Below are 22,797 nucleotides of genomic sequence, written 5' to 3'. Positions count from 1 at the left end.
ATATTTGATTATCATCATTATTATTTTTAAAAAATTCTTATGCCAGTTAGAACCTATACCAAGGTTGAAACACCAGCTTTTCTACCTATTAAAAAATCTCTTTATGATGGCTACTTGTTCTCTCATTTAACAAAATCCAGCACACACCCTTAAAAATACCAAAAAAGTCAAGCCACATTGTTTTAATTGGTGATTTACCTTTATATAGTTGCAAAGTTGATTTATTAGTCCAAACAGTAATTATACTTGAGACAAAGATTTCCAGGCTCTTTCCTGTATAATCTTAAAAATGTTAATTTACTGGGGGGGGGAGAGATTTTGAAATCCCACCTATTTACAAAGCAAGCATTATCTTTTAAAAAGGCAAGAAAGAAAGAAAAAAAAATGTTTTCCCAAACATTTTTAACTGTCTTGACAGCTCACATGTCACTTTCCCCACAAATGCTCAACTGTTTGTTTTAACGATAAACGTGATCTAAAGAAAATCACTGCTGCAAAGGGCGAGAGTCGCTGTTTGATTTGAAGTTGGAGTGATATCGCACTGTTTTCCAAACTGTTAACTCAGCTGGCGGAGGGAGCATGAAGGAACTAGAAGTTTCTAAAGCTTTCACAAAATGCAGGGAGGTTTTCTGCAGGAGCAGAATGTTATGGAATTGTCGTCAGGAACAGTCTTTGAAATCAAGCCATGCAGCAGGTAAGGAAGACACTGGCCCAAGAACCAGCTAAATGACACCAAATGGACCTCACAAGACAAAGTCAGGGTGTAAGAGATCTACCCAGGGTCATCTGCAAAAACCAAATAGATAGATGTCCTCCAGGATACCTGTTGCCAAACCAGCAATCAATAGCTATAAAAAGACCACAGTTCTGGCTCTGGCTTTGCACTTGAACTCTGTAGTGTGTGAACAAATTTGCTACCCACTTCTGAGGTTCAGTTTCCTTGGGTGTTGCCAACAATCATCTGGCCTGGGGCTTGGCATGCCCCTTCCCCTCTTCTCTGCTGCCCCAGTGTCTCTACCATGTGAAGTCGTTCAAGTCCTTCTTCTGCAGAGCCTCCCCCAACCCTGCTCTCCTGAGAGCTTTCCCTCACCTCCAACAGTCCAGGAATGACCAAAGAGGACCTGGGTCCAGCTCTGGCTCTGGTCTTCTTGTTGGGTGGCTCTGGGCAAATCCCTTCCCCTCTCTGGCCTCCTTTACATAGACCTAAAATGAAGGCTTGGCCCAAGTGATTTCTATACTCTTCCAACAAGAAACTCTAGAAGTCCATTAGCACTTCAGCTGGGTTCAAGCTGGCTGTCAGCATGGCTGTGAATCTTTGCTTTTGGAGACCTTAAGAAGTGAGCCTTTGGGTTCTTCTGTTTTTAAATGGTCTTGTTTAGTTTAAGCAGCCGGTTTCTTAGATACATTTTAGTGAAGATGACTTTTTATTTGAAACCAGTTTGATTCTACAAACTGGTTTTGGATGGCAAAATGAGATGCAATGGTGCCTCTGAAGAGCCCTAAGGTTCTTGTTTGGGCTTTGGAGAATTTCTCTACCTCCTCCACGGTTTTCAGGCTAGAAGCTGCCACTTCATGCTCTGAAGATCATGTGGCTGTGGCATCTTGTCTCCTCCCTTCTAATTTGTTGGTCATGCCTTGCAGTGTGTTGCTCTGGAAATCACACCATCAAGCTGGTTAGAAGTACAGGAAAAGCAGGAGTGTGCAGGTGTGGAGCGAGGCCCCAGGAGGTCCTCCTGTCACTTTGGTACTGTAAGCATCAAGACTCGAGTTTTGAGATCTTGATTTTGGTCCCCTAATGACTTCTTCTCTGCTTCCCATCCTTAGTGAAGTCCGAAAACAGTGGTGCAGGGTGTTGGCACCTGGGTTCTGACCAGGATCTTTGTCCCTCCTATCTGACCCTTTGCTCTTCCACACACCATAGGCTGCACCCACATTATTTGAGTTTCTAAAAGATGCCTTTCCTTCCACACTTCCATTGGTCTACACTCGCAGTTTCCTCTTCCTGGATCCAGGAACCCCTCCCTTCCCACCTGCCACCTACCCAGCTCTGCCCAGGTCTTTCACCTCTTGGCTCTGGGTCTAGCTCCTTATGGAAGCCTCTCAAACCTTCCCTGGATGTCCCTTGTGATTCAAGAGCCCCATCACCCCTGTGCCCTCCTCTGGATTTACACTTGCACTGCACTGAGTGATCTGTCCCTACGATGACACCTCCACTAGATGGGAAGTCTTCCATGGCTGTGGCCGACTTGTTCAGTTTTATCTTTTTAGTTCCGAGCTCAGTGCCTGGAGTCCTGGTGTCAACTATAGCTGGAAGAATGAATGAACAAATGAATGAATGAATGAATAATTTGACTAACTTGAATCACATCTCCCATCCCCAAACTCAAATTTTGAAATCCTGACCCCCAATATCTCAGAATATGGCCTTATTTGGAGATGGGTTTTACAGAGGTAATTAAGTTGAGAGCATTCGAGTGGGCTCCAACCCGGTATGATCAGTTTCCTCATAAGGACAAAGACACATAGAAGATGATGTGAAGACAAGGGAGAAGGTGACCATCTACAAGCCGAGGACAAGGCCTGGAACACTTATTCCTAGAAGACAATCAACATGTCCGTTTTTCATAATAGATGAAGAAATCAGCTAGATGGACAAATAAATGAAGAGATATGTAGAAAAAACCACCTTGAATGGGAAAATGACTTTATTAGTTACTTCAATATTTAATGACTCCCTAGTGCAGCATTGTCAAAATGGGAGATGGATCTCTCTTCATTGCTCACAAGACACCAGCTCGCAGCATAATCTTTCAAAAGTACTAATTATTACCAAATTTTTCTAACCTGGAGTTGTGAAAGCCTGGACGGGTTGTATTAGATACCATGATGGCAACCCTCTTCACTGACTCTCTGTCCCCTGCCGCACTTGAAAAGAGCCAGAGTCTGGTAATATATTAGAACTGCAGGGGACCTGAGCCCTGTCCATGCCTGCGGGCTCATTTTACAGATGGGGAAATCGAGTTTGTTGGAAGGGAATGGGAGTCCCTGGATCTCCCAGCTAGTTTAGGATGGCTCAGGGCTGGAATCTGATGCTTAGCTCAGATGCAGTCCCCACCCCAAGGAAGGTTTCTTCCCCCTTCTCTTATGCCATGCACATGACTTACGTTTGGGGGCTGGAAACCTGAGTCTTACACGAACGATCTTCTCTCTTCCTTGTTGTCCCACTTCTCTCCCTTCTTTAGGAAGTAGCTCTGGTCATCCCTATTTTACAGATGAGAATATCGAGTCTCAGGAAGGTTAAGGCTCGTATCAAGGCTATTATACCAGCAGAATGGAGATTTTTATCCAGGCAGTATTACTCCAAAATTCCCCACGACTCTGTGCTTTTACTTCATGGATCCTTATTCCTAGGTCTTAGCTAGTTAGAATCAATGACTAGAATCAATACATGGCAAATTGGGTTTTCATGGAAAACCACCATAAATGTAAGAATCCCCTGAGAAATCTGCAGTAAGCCTTAATAGATTTCCAAGGTCTTATTATCCTTAAGAGGTGGCTACTAAATGGACAGGAGTAAGCGAATAACTTGGCAGACATCAGGAACAGACACCTGGGGATTTCCTGAAAGAATCTTGAAGGACTTACGGACAGTAGACTGAAGGCAGTGAGCTTTGGTGAGTGGAAGACCAGCCTCTGTCTCATCCCTCTGGCTTCACATGCTGATTTCCCTCATCCATGGAGAACCTTTGTAAGAGGATCATGAAACCTCTGTATTTTGTTGTTTCTCCATGAACTCAGAATACTTGCTAGGTGGGATCCAGAGAGGAAGAGGAGTACCTAGAAGGTACTCCATAAATATCTGTGAAATAATGAATTCTTTCATTTTGGAATCACTGTAATTTTTTTTAAAGTAACAGTTTGTTTACTGCCTAGCAGTTCAAATTTTGCAAGTATTTAAAGCAGTGTAAAAAACAGCTAGCACACTTAGTGATTTACTATGCTGAATAAAATAATTTAAGCCTATTAATTATAGAAGTGTTTCTATTGGGCTAGATATATTTTTAATCATAAACTACATTTCTTTAAAGCGTGTATTGTGGTAATTGCTGGGTCTCTCTAAACCCCTAGAGAATATTTCATCTCTTTTTTCCTCCCAGGCAGGATGCAGAAAACCACTGAACCTTTAGAAGTAATATTCTCTTCTGATCATTGTGTCCAGCCTCTGGGCTGCATCAAGCCCCCTTCAGCTGCTCCCTTCCCTTTTCCTACACCCCAGATTCCCAACAAAGCACAATCCCTGTGCTTCCTAGGAAATTGAAAAGCAATCCCCATCCCATTTGTGCGGGCCTGTTATGCATTGATGGTTATGCCAAGTCTAGGGAACTTCACTATGTTCACCTTTCAGGAGCTTACAGCCTAGCAGGAGACTTGAACAAATAATTCAGATGCGATAAAGACCAAGTAAGTGTTAAATGAGGTGCTTGTGATGAGCTATGGAAGGAAGAATCGGGGGAGGATTCATGGAGAAGGCGGGTATTTTTAAAAATGTATTGCATAAATGGATTCTGAGCAGCTGACATCCCAAGTTCACATTCTACACCAGAAACTCAGTAATAGAGTTCAGTTTCCAATTCTGGCTGTTAGGCTGCTGACTCAGATTCAGATTCACAGCTTTGAGAAGAGTCCAAAAAATAATTAGAGATACAAATCTCAACAACTGTTTCTTATTATTAGGAGAGCAATCACAGGTCATTTGAAAATATTGCTTATTCTCATTACTTCTAGTTTCACATGCTCTTATGTGAAATATTTTTAAACCCTTATCTGTGTTGAAATCAATAGAAAAATTCACCTTGTTTTATTGTCATCTCAGTAGTAAATTTTGTGACAAACAAAAGATTAGACAGAAAAGCTTTGAATTGATGACTACAGGTTTATTTCTTAGCAACTTCAAGGTTGTAGACTAAAGCCAGCCTTAAAGTGTTAATACCTATTGATTCAGAAATTTTGCTTCTGGAAATTTGCACCAAAAATGTAATCCAAAATTACCAGAAATATTTTCTGCATGAAAGTATTCAGCCAAATATGAAAATTGGCAACAATCTAAATATCTGTCAGCTTAAGGGGTAGTCATTCTGACATTAAAGATAATATCTACAAATAATTTTGGTGATTTGGCAAAATGCCTATGGTAAAATGTTTAATATATAAACAAGTTACAAGATTTTATATACCATATAGTAAGGTTAGTATGGTTTCAGTTATGTAAACTTATTATGTGCATAGAAGAAGACAAGAAGAGCATTTACCATGACATAAAAGTGATTATTCCTGGATAGTGAAATTGCACTAGGGAGTTTTGTTCTTTTATCTGTTTGTATATTTTTCGTGTCTTCTACAAAGAGATATAATATTATGATATTAAAATCAGAGATATCGGAGAGAACCTCTGCAACTTTGACCATTACTCACAGCACAGATTGTCATATTCTGGGGTTTGAGGGCCCTGGGAACACAGCACAGAGTTAGCAGAATTTCTCAAAACTGAAGAGTGTGATGGACCAAACTTGGATTCATTTGAATTTGTAACCTTGGGCCTAGAACAACAGGAGAGGCATGGAAGTCCAGGTGTAGGTCAACATGGGTGTGGTAGTCAGTTCTGCATTTCTGTGACACAACTTAAAGGAGGGAAAGTTCATTTGAGGTTCATAATTTCAGAGGTCTCGGTCCATAAATGGCTGAGTCCATTGATCTGGGCCCAAGATGAGTCAGGACCTGCTGCCCTGGTGGAAGAAGCAAGCAAGGAGTTGGCAGGGAGCCCAGTCCAAAGGGCAGAGTCGCTGGTCAGGTTGTCTCCCTCATGGGAAACCGAGTACCAAACAGACATGCCAGCAGAAGCCCAATTGGGTGGAATTGGCTCACCTCCATGTGGATGAGGTTGGTGGTAGCTACCAGAGTTGGATACTTCTCTTAGGCATGAGAATTCCAGGCTTAAGCCTTAACATCATCAGGGCTAAGATGATTGAGATTCCATCTGTGGGGCCAGGGTCAGCTCAAATCTTGTCAGTGCTGAGTGGGTTAGAGGATGCCTCAGGACTGAGGGACTCCAGCTGCAAGGGACTGGCTGGCCTTACTCTAGACGGGTAGCATACTAAGCCTGCAATAATGTATAATAGCCAAACAGTTGCAGATGTTCCTTGGATGATCATTATTCAATGTGGAAATATTTTTAGTCAGAACTTCTCCAAGGAAAAAAATGCTGTTTCCTAAGAGAACTTCATCAGGAACATGGGAATTAAAGCAGTCGATGTTTCACAGTCAGATTTACTCCACATGTGCAGCTGAGTTGGTCTGAATCTCTAACCCACATTGTATTTGATATCCCTGAGCTGGCTGGGTAAACTACAAAACCCTTGCTACAAAAATAAAGGGTAAATGTCATCCCATTCAAAGCACAGAAGGAAAATACACCTCAGTATTTTCTTTGATTACATTGACCTCATCCTTTTAATTGCACCATCAAACTTGCTCTCCCCGACACATTTATGAAGTATACACAGTCACCACAGAGGTTGGTGACAGTGCTACGTGAACCACTGTTTGTGCCTAGGGAAGTTATGCATTACGTGTGTGTATATGCAGTGGTGTTTTTAAACATTTTTTAAAAATAATGTGCATAAAAATAGCATGTATAAAAAGATGTAAGTATAGTCTCAGATACATACATGCATATTCATATTTATATAAAATCTCAGGGCTGGAGTTGTAGCTCAGTGGTACATGCCTTGCAAGTGTGGGGCACTGGGTTTGATCCTAGCACCATATAAAAACAAATAAAGGTATTGAGTCCATATACAACTAAAAAATAAATTTTTTTAAAAAAAATCTCAATACCCACAATGACCTTGCCAAGGAGACATCATCCCATTTTAAAGAGAATAAAACAGAGCATCAGAAGATTGACTTATCCAACGTAACCCACCACCCAAGTGGCAGAGTTAGAAGTGGCAGAGTTAGAATTTGAACTATGGTTTGTTTTACACCAAACTTGTTTTCACTAACTATCCAGCTTTGTCATGTGTATGGAAGGTACTTTGCAGCCAAGTCACAGGGGCTGCATAGACTTAGCCAAATATTCTTCACATTCCCCCAGTGTACTTCTGGGTTCTAAGACTCAAAGAAAGAAGTAGTACGGAAAGAATGAGACAGACCTGGGTTCCTATCCTGACTCTGCCATCTGCTTGTCATGTGTTGTCAGGCAAGTGAATCTCCTTAATCCTTGGTTTCCTTGTCTATACAACACAGAGCCTGTCACTTATGATCCAGACTGTCACAGGGCCAGGTGAGGATTAGACATCATGCATGTGAAGATGATCAGTTTCAGATATGCAGGAGGCCCTCTGTATGTGGTTGCTCTTTATTACCTTTAGATAGAGGCCATTCTTTCTGAGCTTCTGCTCAGGGATGTGTGGTTTCAGTAGCCATAGGAAACCCCACACAGCTGGGCTCACCCTGGACAAAAAGAGCATGAACCAAGATGATGCAGGCAGTTCTACAGTACAGAACCAATGGGCAGCCCCTGCTGGCAACCTTTGACCCTGAGAGGGAAATGCTAACTGGATGTCAGGGCAGAAGAGGCTCTGGATCTACCTGTTACAGAGAAGAAACCAAAGCCCAAATCATATACCTAGCATGGCCAAGGCCATGCCACTGAGAAGCCTGGGCTTCAGGTCTGTGTGCAGCTCCCATCTGTGCCAGAGAAGCAGCCCACAGGTTCAACTGAACTGCAGCACAAAGGGCTTACTGATGACCTCCTCAGACTCAGAGCACAGGAACAAGAAAGGAGAGTGAGCCAAATCACCAGCATCCCACAAAGGACCTCTAAAAACAATGCAATAGAAACCCTAGGCTAAACTGATGGAGCACAAACCCAGCTGAGCACAATTAAAGACACAGTTGGTCTAGAGTGGGACATGGGGAATCAAAACAAACTGTGAGAGACGTTCCTTTCTCCAGGGTTCCTAACGACAATGCTTTAGCTAATGCTTAGTGGGAAACGCCTAGCATTAACAATGGCTAAAGTAAGATTTTGGAGTCAGGCTGACTCTTCCTCAAAAGCTACCTCCTTCAGCGAAAACCCTGGCCCACTCTGGTCATTTTAAAGAACTGCAAACATGTTAGTCAGTTTTCCTTTACTATACCTGAGGTAATCAACTTATAAAGAGAAAGGTTTCTTTGGGCTTACAGTATTGGAGCTTTCAGTCCATGATTGATTGGCCTTGTGGCTTTGGGCCCAATGTGAGGCAGCACATTAGGACAGAAAGAAAGCTGAAGAGAGAAAGGAAGAGACCAGGGTCCCATAGTCCTCTTTGAGGGCACATCCCCCAATGACCTAAAGACCTCCCACGAGGCCCTGCCTTTTAAAAGTCCCAACAGTATCAGCCTGGGACAAGCCTTTACCACATGGGCCTGTGGGCCACACTTAAGATCCAAACTGTAGCAGCGATATCCAGGAAAGCACATCACTGCAGATGCAGTGAAGGATTGGTCTCAAAACAACAAATCCAGAGGACTCGTTTTATACACATAAAGAAGTTTATGCATCAAAATGTTAATTGGTTATTTCTGGGTGGGAGGCTAAGAAATGTAATTTTTTAATCTTATTGCTTATCCATGGTTTCATTTTTCCCCTATAGGGAATAGGTATTGTTTTTAAACAGCAAGAAAAGCAATAAAAGTAATTTTTGGTTTAATCACATAATATATCTTCTGTCTCTAGCAACATAACAAAGTAGATATCTGATGAAATTCTCCTAGCCCATGCTGGATGATTTAATTTTTTTTTTTAATGTATGGATGAGCTGGTAGGAAAGTAAGGGGAATTCTCAGTGATCAGAAACAATGGGAAGGCACACTTTCAGAGGGGATAAGCAGGAGGCTGGGTTCTCCCTGCAGGCAGAGTTCCTGGTGGCCAGAGCTGGGGCCCAATATGTGGAGAGAGAAAACCTAGAGCCCCAACAGTGAGGGAAGTGTGACTGGAAGCTTCCATGTAAAGCAAGGACCACTAAAAGATCACGGCTTCTATGGGTGAGCTGCGGAACCCGTAAAGGGTGGTAGAGATACTCGCCGGGGTTGGCCTTGGGTCTGGGAGGAGAAGGGGTGACAGCCACTCCTCAAAAAGGTTTTGGGTTGGAATTCACATGTCTTGAAAAGCAGAAAACTTACAATTGAGTTTAAAGGTGTCCTAGGTCTTTGGCATATGGTAGAAGCAAACAGCTCTTCTCTGACAGAATGAACTTTAAATCCAGGACTCAAAAATTCCAACCAATTGGGCTGGGGTTGTGGCTCAGTGGTAGCGCACTTGCCTAGCATGTGTGAGGCACTGGGTTCAATTCTCAGCACCACATACAAATAAAATAAGGTTCACTGACAACTAAAAATTTTTTTTAAAAAAATTCCAACCAATAAAGATCCAAAGAACACAGGTTTATAGTGGGGAAACTAAAAAAAAAAAAAAGAAAGAAAAAAAGGAAAATAAACCACACAAATAAGAATAAGGAGAAAATGACAAAATTTAGAATCAGTTTCATAATGACTATGAATATTCAAATTATTATTTATATGGTATAAAATAAATATGTTTAATTCTTTATAGAAATAAGAGTATCAAAAATAAAACCATTAGCAAAATTTGTATAAAAGAAAATGATCAGGCAGATTTTAAAAATAATTTAAATAGAAATTCAGTGGGATGGATTTAATAGCACAGTAGACCCAGCTAAAAAGAAATTAGATAACTGATAGACAACTGAAGATACATTTGAAGAAATGATCCAGAATTTAATGCAGACAATAAATAAGGAACGGAAAATAGAATGGAAGTGTTAAGATGTAGAAGATAGAGTAAGAGAGCTAACATACATTCTGTAGACGTTCCAGATACTGGTAGTACAAAGAATTCAGAGAGCTGGATATGGTGGCACATGCCTGTAATCCCAGTGGCTGGGGAGGTGGAGACAGGAGGATCACAGGTTCACAGCCAACCTCAGCAACTTAGGGAGGCTCTAAGCATCTTAGTGAGACTCTGTGTCTAAATAAAAATTTAAAAGGGCTGGGGTTGTGGCTCAGTGGTTGAGTGCCCTTGGGTTCAATCTCTGGTACCAAAAGAAAGAAAGAAAGAAAGAAAGAATGCAGAGAGGTGAGAGTCAAGCAAATTAAGGATGAGAATTTTCTCCTGAGAATTAGATATGGAAGACATCAATTACCAGATTCAGAAAGCCTACTGAATCCCATACAAAATAAATGAGAAGAAACCCACAGGTGACACACCATTGTGAAGCTGCTAAATAGCAAGGACAAAAAAAGGATCATATAAGCAGACATCAGAAGACAGCCGTCCTCAGCATTGTGAGAGGTGGACTGGTGGCTGCTCTTCAGCAGCAGCAGCAACAGTATCCAGAAGCCAGAGCTTCAGGTCCCTGGAGGAAACAACCGGGGTGGAGAATCTTCACCCCTGTGAACCGCATTCAAGAGAAGCAGAAAAAGATAGGCCCTGTAGACCCAGGAGGGACAGAGCCTTACTAAAGGCAAGTGCTCCAGTTAAATGCTAAATTTAGCATGAGAGGCTGTTCAGACCATTAGGAAGCACCTTCTGCCATGTGGGGAGCTTGATAAACACAGGCTTGAGAGGCAGGCTGTCCTGGGTTCAAATCCCACAGACTGGGTATAGGAACTTGGACTGCCCACAGTACTCATTGGCTTTCTTCCTCCATAGAGTAGGGGAAATAGTGTCTATCTCAATGGGTTATTGATGGGGTAAAAAAGTGCACAACACCAAACTCTGAATAGATATTTATAAACAAACCACACCCCTTTTTTTTTTTTTGGTACTAGGGATTGAACCCAACGATGCTGGACCACTAAGCCACATCCTCAGCCCTTTTGATTTGTTAAATTTTGAGACAGGGCCTCACTGTGTTGCTGAGGCTGGCCTCAGCAATGCTCCTGCCTCACCTTCCCCAGTGGCTGGGATTCCAGTCATGCACCTCTGCACCTGGATATAAGCCAGATTGTCTTAATTAATTCAACATATATTTATGGAGCAAATGATGTGCGCTTGACACATTAGTTTCTGGGAATGTATCAGTGAACAGAATGGTCATAATCCCAAGTCTCATGGAACACTCTGGTAGTAGTGGAATATGTGGAAGGAGAAAAATGGAGAAAGAAAAATAATTAAAATATTCAGTGAGTTAGGAGGTAATAAGTACTATGGTGGGAAAAGAAAGCAGGGAAGGCATACAGGGTGTCGGGGTCAGGGAAGGCAGCATTTAGTAACAGCCCAGAGGAGAAGAGAGCAAGGCAAGGGAGGAGGAGCCTCAGGCAGAGGGACTGGCCAGTGCAGAGGCCTCGGGGAGACTGTGCCTGGCAAGTTCAAGGAGGGCTAGAGCAGGGGGCCTGCGATGCCAGTGTGTCCTCTGATGCCGACTCAGGTCTGACAGGCACGGGGGCTTGTGGAGCAGGAGAGGCACCCTTGCAATGACAAGACTGTCAGGGTGCTCAAGGATTCCCAGACGAGGCAAAGAAAAGCACCCAGCAGAAAGAGCAGGCATGTGGACCCAGAGGAAAGGGGTACAGGGCTCCTTCCCTGCCTAGCAGCTCGCTGGACACACCTCTTACCATGCTCCTCAAACCTGAACCTGCCTCTCCCGTGGACTGAGCTCTCCCACTATGGGCCCTGTCCAGGCAGCCTGCCATGCCCGACCCCTTGGAGGACACAGAGGACACTGGGAAGCTGTGTGACAGGATGGATAAGACCCTTGCATACTTCAAATCCTACCACTGCACAGGACAGGAGAGGGGAGAGGAGGGGGAAGGGAAAGAAAAAACAATCTGCATTTGGTAGGGAAGATGTGGTGAAAAGCATGACCACAGAGGCTATGCAGGGCACAGGGAGACTAGGAGGAAGCTAGAGTGCCCAGGGAGGGGACTGGAATGGGGCCATGGCATAGACCACCTCCCTGAGCTTCTGAAGGGAGACCACCATGCAGGGGTAGCTGGAGACAGACTGCAAGTGTGTGTGTTTGGGAGCACAGTGGCGGGGGACTGTCCAAATTGTTGAAAGGGTTTGTAAATTGTGGGCTGAAAGCCTGGTGGAAGCTAGGAAAATCATTTGGGGCCATCACAGAGATGATGGTGATACTCTGAGAAGGCTGGGCCCCTGGAGGAGAAAGAAAAATGACAAGACTGGGCCTGCAGAGTGACCACAGTTCAGGGTGGGTGAAAAACAGGCTCTGGCTGCTTAGCTTGAACCCCAGCTCTACCATGTGCTGGCTGTGTGACCTCAAGGAAGGTGGTTAAGCTGACTGGGCCTGTTTCCTGCCTGACAGGGTTATTGTGAAGACCTGAGAATACTCAATGGATATCAGCTAAGTAGAAAACCAGTATGGGTTGGTTTTTTTGCTGTTGCTTTGTTTTGTTTTCCATTCCTGGAGAAAACTCAAAGTACATTCACCTGTCCGTGGTGGGTTAGTCAAACCCTGACTTTCAAGGGACTCCCTCTTTATATTTTCCTGTGTGTGCATGGCATTCTGACATTCTTATACAGGTTTCCTTAATAAGTCCATTCGCTTCTAGAGTGTTGGGTGAAACTTGAATTATTATGGCCTGAATTGAATCTGTCGAATAGGTACTTGGTTGACATTTACTTTCCAAAGCTCCTTTGGTGCGGTAGGGTAAACAGAAGACCCAGCCGTGACTCCCAGCCAGCGGTGCGGAGCCTCTGATCCTCTGTACGTGCTTTTCCTTCAGCTTGGGCGCCCATCACACTCAGACACTGTCCCATCCCTGGCCCAGCAGGGATGTGCCCCTGATGATCATCTCCAGGCCTCCTCCTCCACGGCCTCTTCAGCTGCGCAGACATGCTCATCCGCCCCAAGCCCCTGGTGAAGGTCAGGTTTCCACAGACTTCCCCGTGCGGGCCTTTGTGAACCGTTTGGTAGGGAAGACGTGGGAAGAAGATGTAGGGAAGAACAGCATTTCTGTTCTCACATCCCCAATGTCACTCCTTTGGGGAATAATTAGAAAAAGAAGGACCTGAGTTTTGGGAAGGGAGGAGAGAAGCTGCAAAGGGCATGGCTGCGGAGGCTGGTCCTCGGGCTGCCAGGGAGGGGCGCTCAGCGCAGTTCAGGGCCTGGGCTTTGGAACTGACCCTCAGCCTGTCTGGAGAAGGGCAAATGATGGGGCAAGATAGGCAGATGGGCCGGGTTCCTGGGCCCAGAGTAAGAAATGTGGGGCCAAGGCCACCGGGCCGTGGTAATGGGGCGGGTGAGTATGGTAGGCAGGGGAGGAAAACCATCTCTGTGCAGCACTGACAAGCAGGGGCACTCCCAGCATTCCCCGCTCCCCCTGCACTCCCAGCATGCCCCCCTCTCCCAGCATTCCCCGCTCCCCCTGCACTCCCAGCATGCCCCACTCCCCCTGCACTCCCAGCATGCCCCACTCCCCCTGCACTCCCAGCATTCCCTTCTCTCCCAGTATTCCCTGCCCTCTGGGTCTCTGATAAGGTCTGGAGCCAGATTTTAACAACCTCTGATCGTTCAGTGGAGATGTGTGGTGAAGCGCCACGCACGCACACACATGCTTCCTTGTGCACATTATCTGCAACAAAGCAAAATATTTTCCAGACAGCTTGATCAAACTGCAAAAGAGAAAGGGCCTAAACACTGTCCAGGGAGCAAAGTGACCAACCTACTGTTACTAAACTTAAGAGTTATAAACTGAAGATAAGTCATATCTTTATTTAGTCTTTCATCTTTATTATTTTGTTTTGATGAATGCAGGACCGTAGTAAAGACTTTAAACATTTTGTTCCTGACCTTGGTCTCCTACCTGGCCCTGCTCTTTCTTCTCAACCATGAATTCTTCCATCTTAAGGTTTTAGGGATCCAACCTCCTGGGGTTTGTTTTATTTTTTTAAGGTTTTGTGGCTGTCTCACCCCTCATTACATCCCATCGTACATAACTTCCCTTTTAGGAATCTCTCTGCTTTATTCCATAAGCTCCTTGCAATCAGGACACTGTCTTATTTCTTTTATATCCCTCGTGCCCAGTGCTTGTCATACAGACAGTGTCACCTGTTGATCTGATTGGTGCCAATGTAAAGATGCTTACTTCCTATGGCTTGTTCAAACATTGGACAAGACTCTGACTCTGAGTCCTCTCTGCGCTCCCACAGGGGTGGTTCATTGTGCCCCAGCCCTTCCTAGATTTTGCAGGTCAGCCACAGGCAGGCAGTCTTCCAGCTGCCCTTCTGTAGTACTTAACTTGTATCTGTCTTGTACAAAACAGTTTGCAAAAAACAAACAAACAAAAAATGGTTCATTATGCTTTCTGATTTCAGCTTTCCAGATATCTATATGGACAGAAAATACAGATTCTCACCAGTTTCTGACAGAATATCTTCATTGAAGCTTAAGCTTTCGAGGCTTCCCATAGTCAGGTACTGGCCAGTACTGGAGTAGATGTAGCTGGGATAACCTTCCTCTCCTTTATGCATGGCTTAGCAGGGTGCAGGCCAGCAGGCCTGAGCAGAGGCACAGGGCAGCAGAAGTAGAGATGTAATCAAAACCTCTCCAGTTCATCCTTGCTGAACAGGAAGGAACATGGCACAGTGGGTAAAGGATGTGTCTCAACAGAAGGGCCTGACCTGAGACCCTGTCCAGCCATTCACCTGCTGTGTAACTTCGCCCTCTCTGAGCCTCAGGTTCCTTATCTGTAAAATGGAGATAATAATGCCCAACTCCTAGGGTCATTGTGAGAGTTTCATACAGGTGTGATCACAACTATGTTAAATCTCACTTACTACATGCACACACACTAACAAGGAGAGAAAGGAAATTCTAGAAAGAAAATATCAATATGTTAATAATGCCTGTAACAATGTTTCCCTATGAACCAAATGGTGATTTTTGCTCCCCTTTCTGCCTTTTGGCACCTTTAAATATTTTTTTCATGAACACATATTGACTTTATAATTAGGAAAATAGAGAATAAGCTTTAGAGTGTAAAACAGGAAAAAAGAAATAATATGCATTAAGAGGCAGGCTTAAGTTGGCACTCAGTAAATGGTAGCTATTTTTACTAATTAGTCATTATGCCTAATAATAATAATTAGGAGTAATGATTTCCTCTGGGACCAGAGGTTGTGAATTAGTCTGCTGGAAGTGGCTGATGACTCACAGCTCTCTTCCCAGTAGGAGCAAGTTCTGGGTCCCCTTCCAGCAAGGCCACCCCTCACTTGACTCCTTGGATCCCTCTACAGTTTCCCTGGGGTCCAGGCCCTGCATTGCTTCTGTACTGACTTCCGCACTCAGAGCAGCCCACAAAGCCCCCTGTGCCCACAGCCAAGGGGACCCCACTTTAGGGCAGGCAGAAATATTCGCTCCTCCTCCATGGGGCATGGCAGTGGCTGTGGTGAGGCATGGCCACCCCCGGGCCGATAGCAGACTATTCATTCAGGTGTCAGTGAGAACAGGAGAATTGAGGGTCACCTAGAAGGTGTCTCTTCATCTTCAACTATTTGTATGGTGATGCTAATGGTCAGGATTTAGCCCAAGAGAGTTTTAGACTAAACCCTGAAATCCTTTAGGGTCCAACAGGTTCAACCAGAGAGAATTGAAATTATGCATCAAAGAAAGACAAAGTGAAATTGCTAACTAGCTGTGTAACCTGAACAAGTCAGTCAACCTCTCTGAAGCTATGTCCTTAGGGATAAAATGAGGGATTAGGAAAGCTCATCCCCAAGGTCCCTGGATGTTCTCAATCCCATGACATGATGATTATAAATATAGTCAATTCTGGGAAGAGACTGGACTTGGATGTTTTTTGTAGGCAGTGGGCAGGCTGCCAAAAATGTGATGAATAAGACAGGAAAGGACAGGAAGTCTCTCTATTGCTGATGCTGACGAGCATGGCCCCCAGATTTGACTGATGACAGAAGGACTTCAGTCGATGGGTTTAGAACAAAGGAAACAGCTCCTCCGCCATCCCTCCATTGCACCTGAGTGCCAACACAGACCACTAGGTGTTGTGCCTGCACTGAGCCGGGCACAGTGGCAGGGGTTACACATGCTGTGTGTTATCTCTAGTCTTCCTGCCACCCTGCAGGAGCAGCATTGCCATTGTTTTAAGGTAAAGCAGCTGAGACTCATAAAGTTCACTCATTTTTCCATAGAAGTTTTCTGTGCATGTACAGTATGTTCAGTGCAGGCACCGAGGAGCTGAGAATCCAGCAAGATCATCCTGCCCTGGTGGAGATGACAGCCAAGAAATGTCTAGAAAGGGGCATTTGTAATATAGTGTGAAAAAAAAAAAAACTCAAAAGGGGCAAAAACAGGGTATCATGGGAGTCTAGCAAAGGAAGCCACCCAAACCAGCAGAAGGGAGGAACATAGTGGGAGGAGTGATATCCAGGCAGAGGCACAGCGTGTGCAGAGGCCCAGGGGTAGTGAACTTGGCAATCCGAATAATCTGATTGGAGCCTAAATGGGAATGTGGTAGAAGGTGAGGCTGGAGAAGGACCCAGAACCAGAGCAAGGGAAGGCCCAGCCAGGCCAGAGCTGAGGCTTTGTCCTACAGGCACATGAGCTCAACCCATATTTATTGAGTGCTCACTGTGTGCTAGGACTGGGGACCCCCAGGGAACACTTGTAAAATCCCTGCCTTGGGGAACTGACATTAGGGAGGGCATTGGAGGGTGAGAGGGCAGAAGATGGACATAAACAAAACAAATGCATAAAATCTATACAGCCGCCCTATTCCCAGGGTCTGCATCCACAGACCACAGAACAAGCAACAGAACAAAACTACAGGGGGCAGGGTGCACATCTGTACTGCACGTGCACGTACTGGTTTTCTTGTCATTACTTCCTAACCTATCTGTATAGCAGCTATTTAGGTAGCGTTTGCATAAGTATTAGAGATGACTTAAAGAACAAGGGAGGATTGTGCAGGTTGTATGCAAACATCATGCTGCTTTATGTAAGGGACTTGAGCTTCCAAGGACTTTGGCACCCATGGGGGGTCCTGGAACCAGTCCCTCACAGGTCCAGAGGGATGACTTTGCTATGATACATGGTAATGAGTGCTGCAGAGAAAATCGGAACAAGGAGTAGCCTCTGGAATTCGGGAGAGTGTGGTTTGCCACCATTGACAGAATGCTCAGGGGTGGGTGGCCTGACTGAGAACAGGACATCTGGATAAATACTTGAAAGAAATGAGGGAATGTGCTAGGGATAGGGGAGGCTGAGAGTGACAAGGTCAGATCTGCTCTTGGGTTGTGACATGCATGACGAGTTGGAAGGGGACATTGACAGCCATGAGACTTGCAAAGGCTTTTGAAATGCAGCCAGGTGACAGGTGATGGCAGAGACCCAGGTGAACTAGGTAACAGGAGGAACATAACTTGGCGACTCAGTCCCTGTGAGAGGAGAGAGAATGATCTCTTCTCTCTGGTTTCTGGCCCAGACACTGCAGGAGGCAAGGGAGATGGGGGCATTGGCAAGTCCCTCCTTGGAATCAGAGGACAAGGCTGGAGGCTTAGGTTTTATGCTAAGTGGAGTGAGTCAGACACTAAAGACCAAACTCTGACTCCACCTGGGCATCTGGAGCAGCCAGGCCTGAGGGACAGAAGGGAGGATGATGGCTACAGGAACTGATGAAGGAACAGGAGTTAGTGTTAACAGGGGGAGGGGTTCCGTATGGGAAGATGGAAAAGTTCTGGGGCTGGTTGATGGTGATGGCCACACGACCACAAATGTACCTGATGCCCCTGAATTCCACTCTTCAAAAAGGTGAAATGATAGATTTTATGTTGTGCGTGGTTTATCAGTTTTATTTTTACCTTGTGTTATTCTGTTTATTTTTTGTGGGTCTGGGATCAAACCCATGGCCTCATGGCTGCTAGACAAGTGCTCAACCACTGAGTTACATCCTCAGCCCCTGGATTATCAAAAATTTTTTGAAATTTCTAAGCAAGTGACCCAAGTCGGCCAGATGGCAAGTCCAGCCAGGCTCCAGAGCTCTCCCTGTGTTTTGCCCCTTCTTCTGGGCCCTCTCTGTCTCTACCTGGCTTTGGATCACCTAGGAAACTTACTAGGCCTATTTGCTTCACTGCGAAACCTCACAGGGCTGGAGAGGAGGAAAAGCATCCCTGTCCCTCCCATGCCTGGCACGGAGCAAACCCTTGAGACATGTTAGTTCTTTCTCCTCTTCTCACACCAGAACAAGCGGCTCAGGCAAAGCACTTCAGACCCGAGGTGAAACCGAGGCTGCAGCACCTTTGAACTATGTGAGCTTGGGCAAGCCCCTTCAGGCCTGTGCCTCGGTTTCCACCTACAAAGAAGGGCTGGTAAAGCCTGCCTGGTGGGGTTGAGGACCAAATGTGCCAGGGCCCTAGGGCGGGGCCTGCATACCACAGCGCCGGTAAATATCTGCTATTGTTTTGTGGACCCAGGGTCTCGGTTATGCAAGGAGAAAATTAACACAGTGACAGGATATCCTCATCTACTTCCTTCTCTACTCCCACGCCATTTTACAGGCAGAAACAGCACTTGCTGGTAGGTAAGCTGTTCACAGAACCCTGAAATTAGACCCCTGTGCTGGCTTCAGTAATATGTCCATGTCTGACTTATTTTACAAAAGAGACTGATTCACTCAGGTCCATGTGATGTTTACTGAGCCACTGTCCTGGGCCAAGCCTGTGCTGCTGCCAGGGGTCAGAGATAAATCTAACCAGGCCCTGTCTGCAAAGAGCTGCTGTTGGCCTAGAACCAAACACCTCAAGATGTTTTCTCAACACACAGTTGTCTTCCTAAGTCCTACAACTCAACTAGGACCCCTTGGACAAATCCCATCCCATCTCCAGAGCTCAGTTCTTGTCCACATACGAAATGAAGCCCTTGAACTTGTCAGTCTCTATAACCTGAAGCTGTTTGCTTTTTAAATGTGTGGCTCCTCTGGTCCCATTGGTCTGTTTCTGGGAGCAGGTGTGGAGCATGGGAGAACTGGGGCAAGATGAACCATAGACGCAGCCTGATGTACCCTGCAGACTTGGCCTCCAGAACTTCTCTATCAGCCAAGATGGGCTCGACCCCGTGGTCCACAGGGCCCTAGCGACAGACTGCTAGAGACGGTGAGGGTTCTGGGGCTAGTCAGAGTCCAGAACGCAAAGAATTCCAGGGGGGACTGAGGCAAGGGCTACGTAGGCCAGTGACCCCCTGGATGACACTCAGAATAAATGGCAGAGCCTCCCCAGCCAGGGCAGCTGCAGGCTAATGGGGAGCTAAGCTCCAGAAAGTATGACCCACTCAGACCCTCACTGCGGGGCCAGGGCTTCCTGGTGCCCCTGAGCAGCTCAGGCCTGAGTCCCAAGGAGCAGGGCAGATAGCTGCACGGGAGCAGAGAGTGCCTTGGGCTCCGTGTGGATTCCCAAGGGGCAGGAACCTTCAGCGTTTTTTCTTCAGGAGCTTCCTGATTTCACTGGTTCAGGTGTCCCCTCCCCCCAGGACAGCGAGAGTACTATAAGGAAAGTGTCCCAGCTCTCTCCTCTGTTGGATCTGCCTTCTGGCTCTCTCTCTATCTCATGCCAAGGCACGGTCTGCTCATCTCACATGGGACAGTTCACTCGTGCTTTCTTATCTCAAACCGGAATTGAGTCAAATCCAGCACAAAGCTGTGTTTGGATCCTGGGGATCATTGGTATGTGCGCTAGCATAGCGTTTCCTAGTCAAATACTCAGTAGCCAACCAAAGTCGATTAACGTGGGGCAGAGAAATAGCAGGTTATCATTCAACCATGGCTGCCATCCATATGCATGAAGCCTGGGGACCTGACTTCCTTACAGAATTAAGCATAACCTTTAGAGGGACCGATTTCAGAGAAAGCGCTACCCCTACCCCCAGCCACCCCCGATGGCTCCCTGTAAGCTAGGGGGACTGTCACCTCAGGTCTGCAGCCACAAAGGAAACTGCTTGGGCCTCCCACCTGCGATATGTGCTCTTGAAGAGTTTGATGGGCTTCCGCCACTTCAGAAATTGGTTCCATTTAGAAATGCCTGGCTTCTGTGAGCATGTCACGGCTGCGTACAGGAGAAGCTCACTGTTATCTCCAGAGCTTGCCTGAAACAACAGGCTTGTTCCTGAAACAGATGTTTTGTGAAACCCCCCGTGACGGGCTCATCATCTCGGGGCTGGAGATGAGCCAGCGTTTAGTGGCCAGCCTCGCAAGGCCACAAACGTCTCTGCTGGCCGCCCGCTCATCCCTGCATCTGGGCTCAGAGGAGATACTCCCTGTGGCTCCTCCTTCTGGCACGCCAGTTCTGAAGTTAAACAGTGGACAAGTCTGAGAGTACAGGCAGAGGCAGTCGGCCAGGTGTGCCCCAGGGAGAAACTTCAAGGAATCAACTCAGAATCTTTTAGTTCTGTCCAACTCTCTTTCTTTGAGAGCTTACTGTCTACCCGGCTCTATCTAATAGCTTTCCCTTATGCTGTCTCAGAGCAAGGCCCCGAGGTTACCCATTTCAGAGATGAGGAAACTGAGACCTTGTATTAATTTCTTAAGGCTGCCATACAAGTCATCAGGCATTTCTGTGAAAGCCATAGAAATGTATTTTCTCACAGTTCTGGAGGCCAGAGTCTGAAATCAAGATCAGGGCAGGGCCACACTCCCCGCTGATCCTGTTGGGGAAAATCCTTCCTCCAGCTTTTGGTGGCTCCAATTTGTTCCTTGGCTTGTGGCAACATCAATCAACCCGTCTCTGTCTTCAGCTGGCCCTTTTCTCTGTATGTCCATGTCAGCTCTCCCTCTGGCTTTCTCTTCTATGAGGACACCTGTCACTGGATTTAGGGCCCTCTCTAAATCCAGGATGATCTCAAGATTCTTAACTTGATTACATCCACCAAGACCCTTTTCAGATAAGGTCACACTCACGGGTCTGGGGATTAACGCTGGCGTGGGCGGGGGCACTACTCAGCCCACACCTAGCTGTTATCTAGTTGTTTCTCCAAGGTCAGGCAGAGAGAAGGGTCTCAGGGGGTGAGGGATTCAGGCTGGCTGGCTCTGAGCTAACACTTCCCGTGAACTCTCAGTCCAGCCACTCTCTCATCAGACACCATGAGGCGGACCTGCTGTCGCTGTGCCTGCCGAGAGACAAACAAGATGCAAGGGCCCCTGCTTTCAGCAAACTCAGGACTGGGTGGGAAGGAGCTCTGCGTCCTGGCTGGGAGCTCCTGCTCTCCAGGCAGACCAGTCCGGACTCACGATCTGTCTTTGCCATTTCTAAGCTGGATGACCTGGGACAGAGCACGTCACCCCTCTTAGGTCTCATAAGGAAAGTGTCTTGTATGGAAGATGGGAATCACACTAGGAATAGTGATAACCTTGGGGGGGGCTGTCAGAATCCAGAGAGAGAATGCGCCAAGGAGGCAGGCGTTGCCATCAGCAGGAGCCCAGGCCCCATGTCCTCACAGCCACTTGCTGGCCACTTCCCACTTGCTCAGACTCCCCAGAACACTTGAATCCGAGCCTCTGAGTGGAAGAGGAACAGTGGAGGCTTCTGAGCAATCTCCAGAAACCAGAGTGAAGAAGGGGAAGAAGCCAGAGCTGACTTCAGGGTTTTGAGCTTGGCTGGCTGGAAGGATGACGTTGCCAAGAACAACATGGAAACAGCGAGAAGCAGGTTCCAGGGGACAAATTGTGTTCAACTTGGAATGTTGAGCTCACTGAGATGCAAGTGGGACATCTGGATGAATTTGTCTGGCAGGTGTTGGACTTAGAAGGTGACTTTTAAAAGCTACAGAGAGCCGAAGAGTGAAGGAAAGATGAGAACCTGTTGGAGAAAATTCCAGTGCTGTCCCAGGTGAAGGCCTTTGGGGACAGAGAGCACACTTGAAAATAACCGAAGTCAGCTTTCCGTATTTATTGACTCCTCCCAGAGCACTCAAATTCTTTGCCTGCACAATGGGAACACTGCCTTTTGCTTCTGCAGCTGCTGTTGGGAGGGCGACAGATGAGGGGTGGGAGGTTGCTCTGCAGTGTTCGCAGAGCCACAGCCAGTGGCGGGGATCCCATCAGCCAGGTCTCCCCAGATGCCAAGCACCCCTGGAGAGGCCCAGTGGACCTCACCGGACTCCGAGTGTCATGGATGAGGAAGTAACTGCCCATTCTCTGGGTTGGAACTGGCCTTCACGATGGGCTGTGAATCTGTTCATCATCACCCGAACAATAAAAATGAATTCCTGCATCCCGCGCGGGGAGTCCTTTCGCCAGTGGTGGTGGTGGTGGGGAGATGCTCCTCTCAGGAACCTGTGGAGCACCTGGCTGCCTCGTCCTGCGCTGCCACCTCCCACCGCCATTCCTTGCCCTCCCACGCAGGCCGTGTGTCTGGCAGGATGGGGTAGGTCACTAGGCATTGCCATGACAACCAAGCAAGACGCAGCTCTGACTTGGCTCCTGCTTATTAGGAGGGAAAGGGAGGGGTGGGCTCTTCTCCTTTCTCCTGTGGGGGGCAAGGTCCACCAGTCCCATTGGCATGGAAATCTGGACCAGGCAATTTGGTCAAATGTGGGTGTGAATTTATTTGACCCCTTGCTTATTTGAACGGATGCTAGGGAAGTTACTGTGGGGGGAAAAAAGGAATCAAGGTCCAGCGGATCTGGCCACTGTCACGCTGCTCCTTAAGGTGTCCTTCAGGAAGGGAGTGGTGAGGGCATCAGCCTCTGGCCCCGGCCTGTGTGTCTC

At 46.5% G+C, this 22,797-nt stretch overlaps 1 protein-coding gene and 2 long non-coding RNA genes across 8 annotated transcripts in view; 1 reads left to right on the top strand and 2 right to left on the bottom strand.

Moving 5' to 3' along the window:
• The window catches only part of Ttll11 (tubulin tyrosine ligase like 11), a 243,304-nt gene that overhangs the window by 165,579 nt on the left and 54,928 nt on the right, over nt 1–22,797 (top strand). For 4 of the 6 annotated variants that reach the window (XM_078048135.1, XM_078048133.1, XM_078048134.1 and 1 more), the window contains one exon: nt 14,402–14,500. The exons of the other annotated variants lie outside the window; for them this stretch is intronic. In XM_078048135.1, coding sequence (XP_077904261.1) covers nt 14,402–14,500 — 99 coding nt within the window. The remainder of the gene's footprint in view (nt 1–14,401; nt 14,501–22,797) is intronic. 6 annotated transcript variants of the gene reach the window in all.
• Nucleotides 154–3,943, bottom strand: LOC144377351 (uncharacterized). The gene is made up of 3 exons (XR_013438279.1): nt 3,646–3,943; nt 3,165–3,261; nt 154–2,307 (listed from the first exon to the last, which is right to left on the bottom strand). It is a non-coding gene; the product is annotated as an uncharacterized LOC144377351 (long non-coding RNA).
• LOC144377354 (uncharacterized) lies at nt 13,518–20,908 on the bottom strand. Its single transcript, XR_013438290.1, has 3 exons — nt 20,044–20,908; nt 14,443–14,647; nt 13,518–13,659 (listed from the first exon to the last, which is right to left on the bottom strand). It is a non-coding gene; the product is annotated as an uncharacterized LOC144377354 (long non-coding RNA).

The sequence above is a fragment of the Ictidomys tridecemlineatus genome, chromosome 4 (genome assembly GCF_052094955.1).
Source record: "Ictidomys tridecemlineatus isolate mIctTri1 chromosome 4, mIctTri1.hap1, whole genome shotgun sequence".
Classification (NCBI taxonomy): Eukaryota; Metazoa; Chordata; class Mammalia; order Rodentia; family Sciuridae; genus Ictidomys; species Ictidomys tridecemlineatus.
Note: the sequence above shows the minus strand (reverse complement) of the source record. Positions and strands in the feature narration are given on the sequence as shown.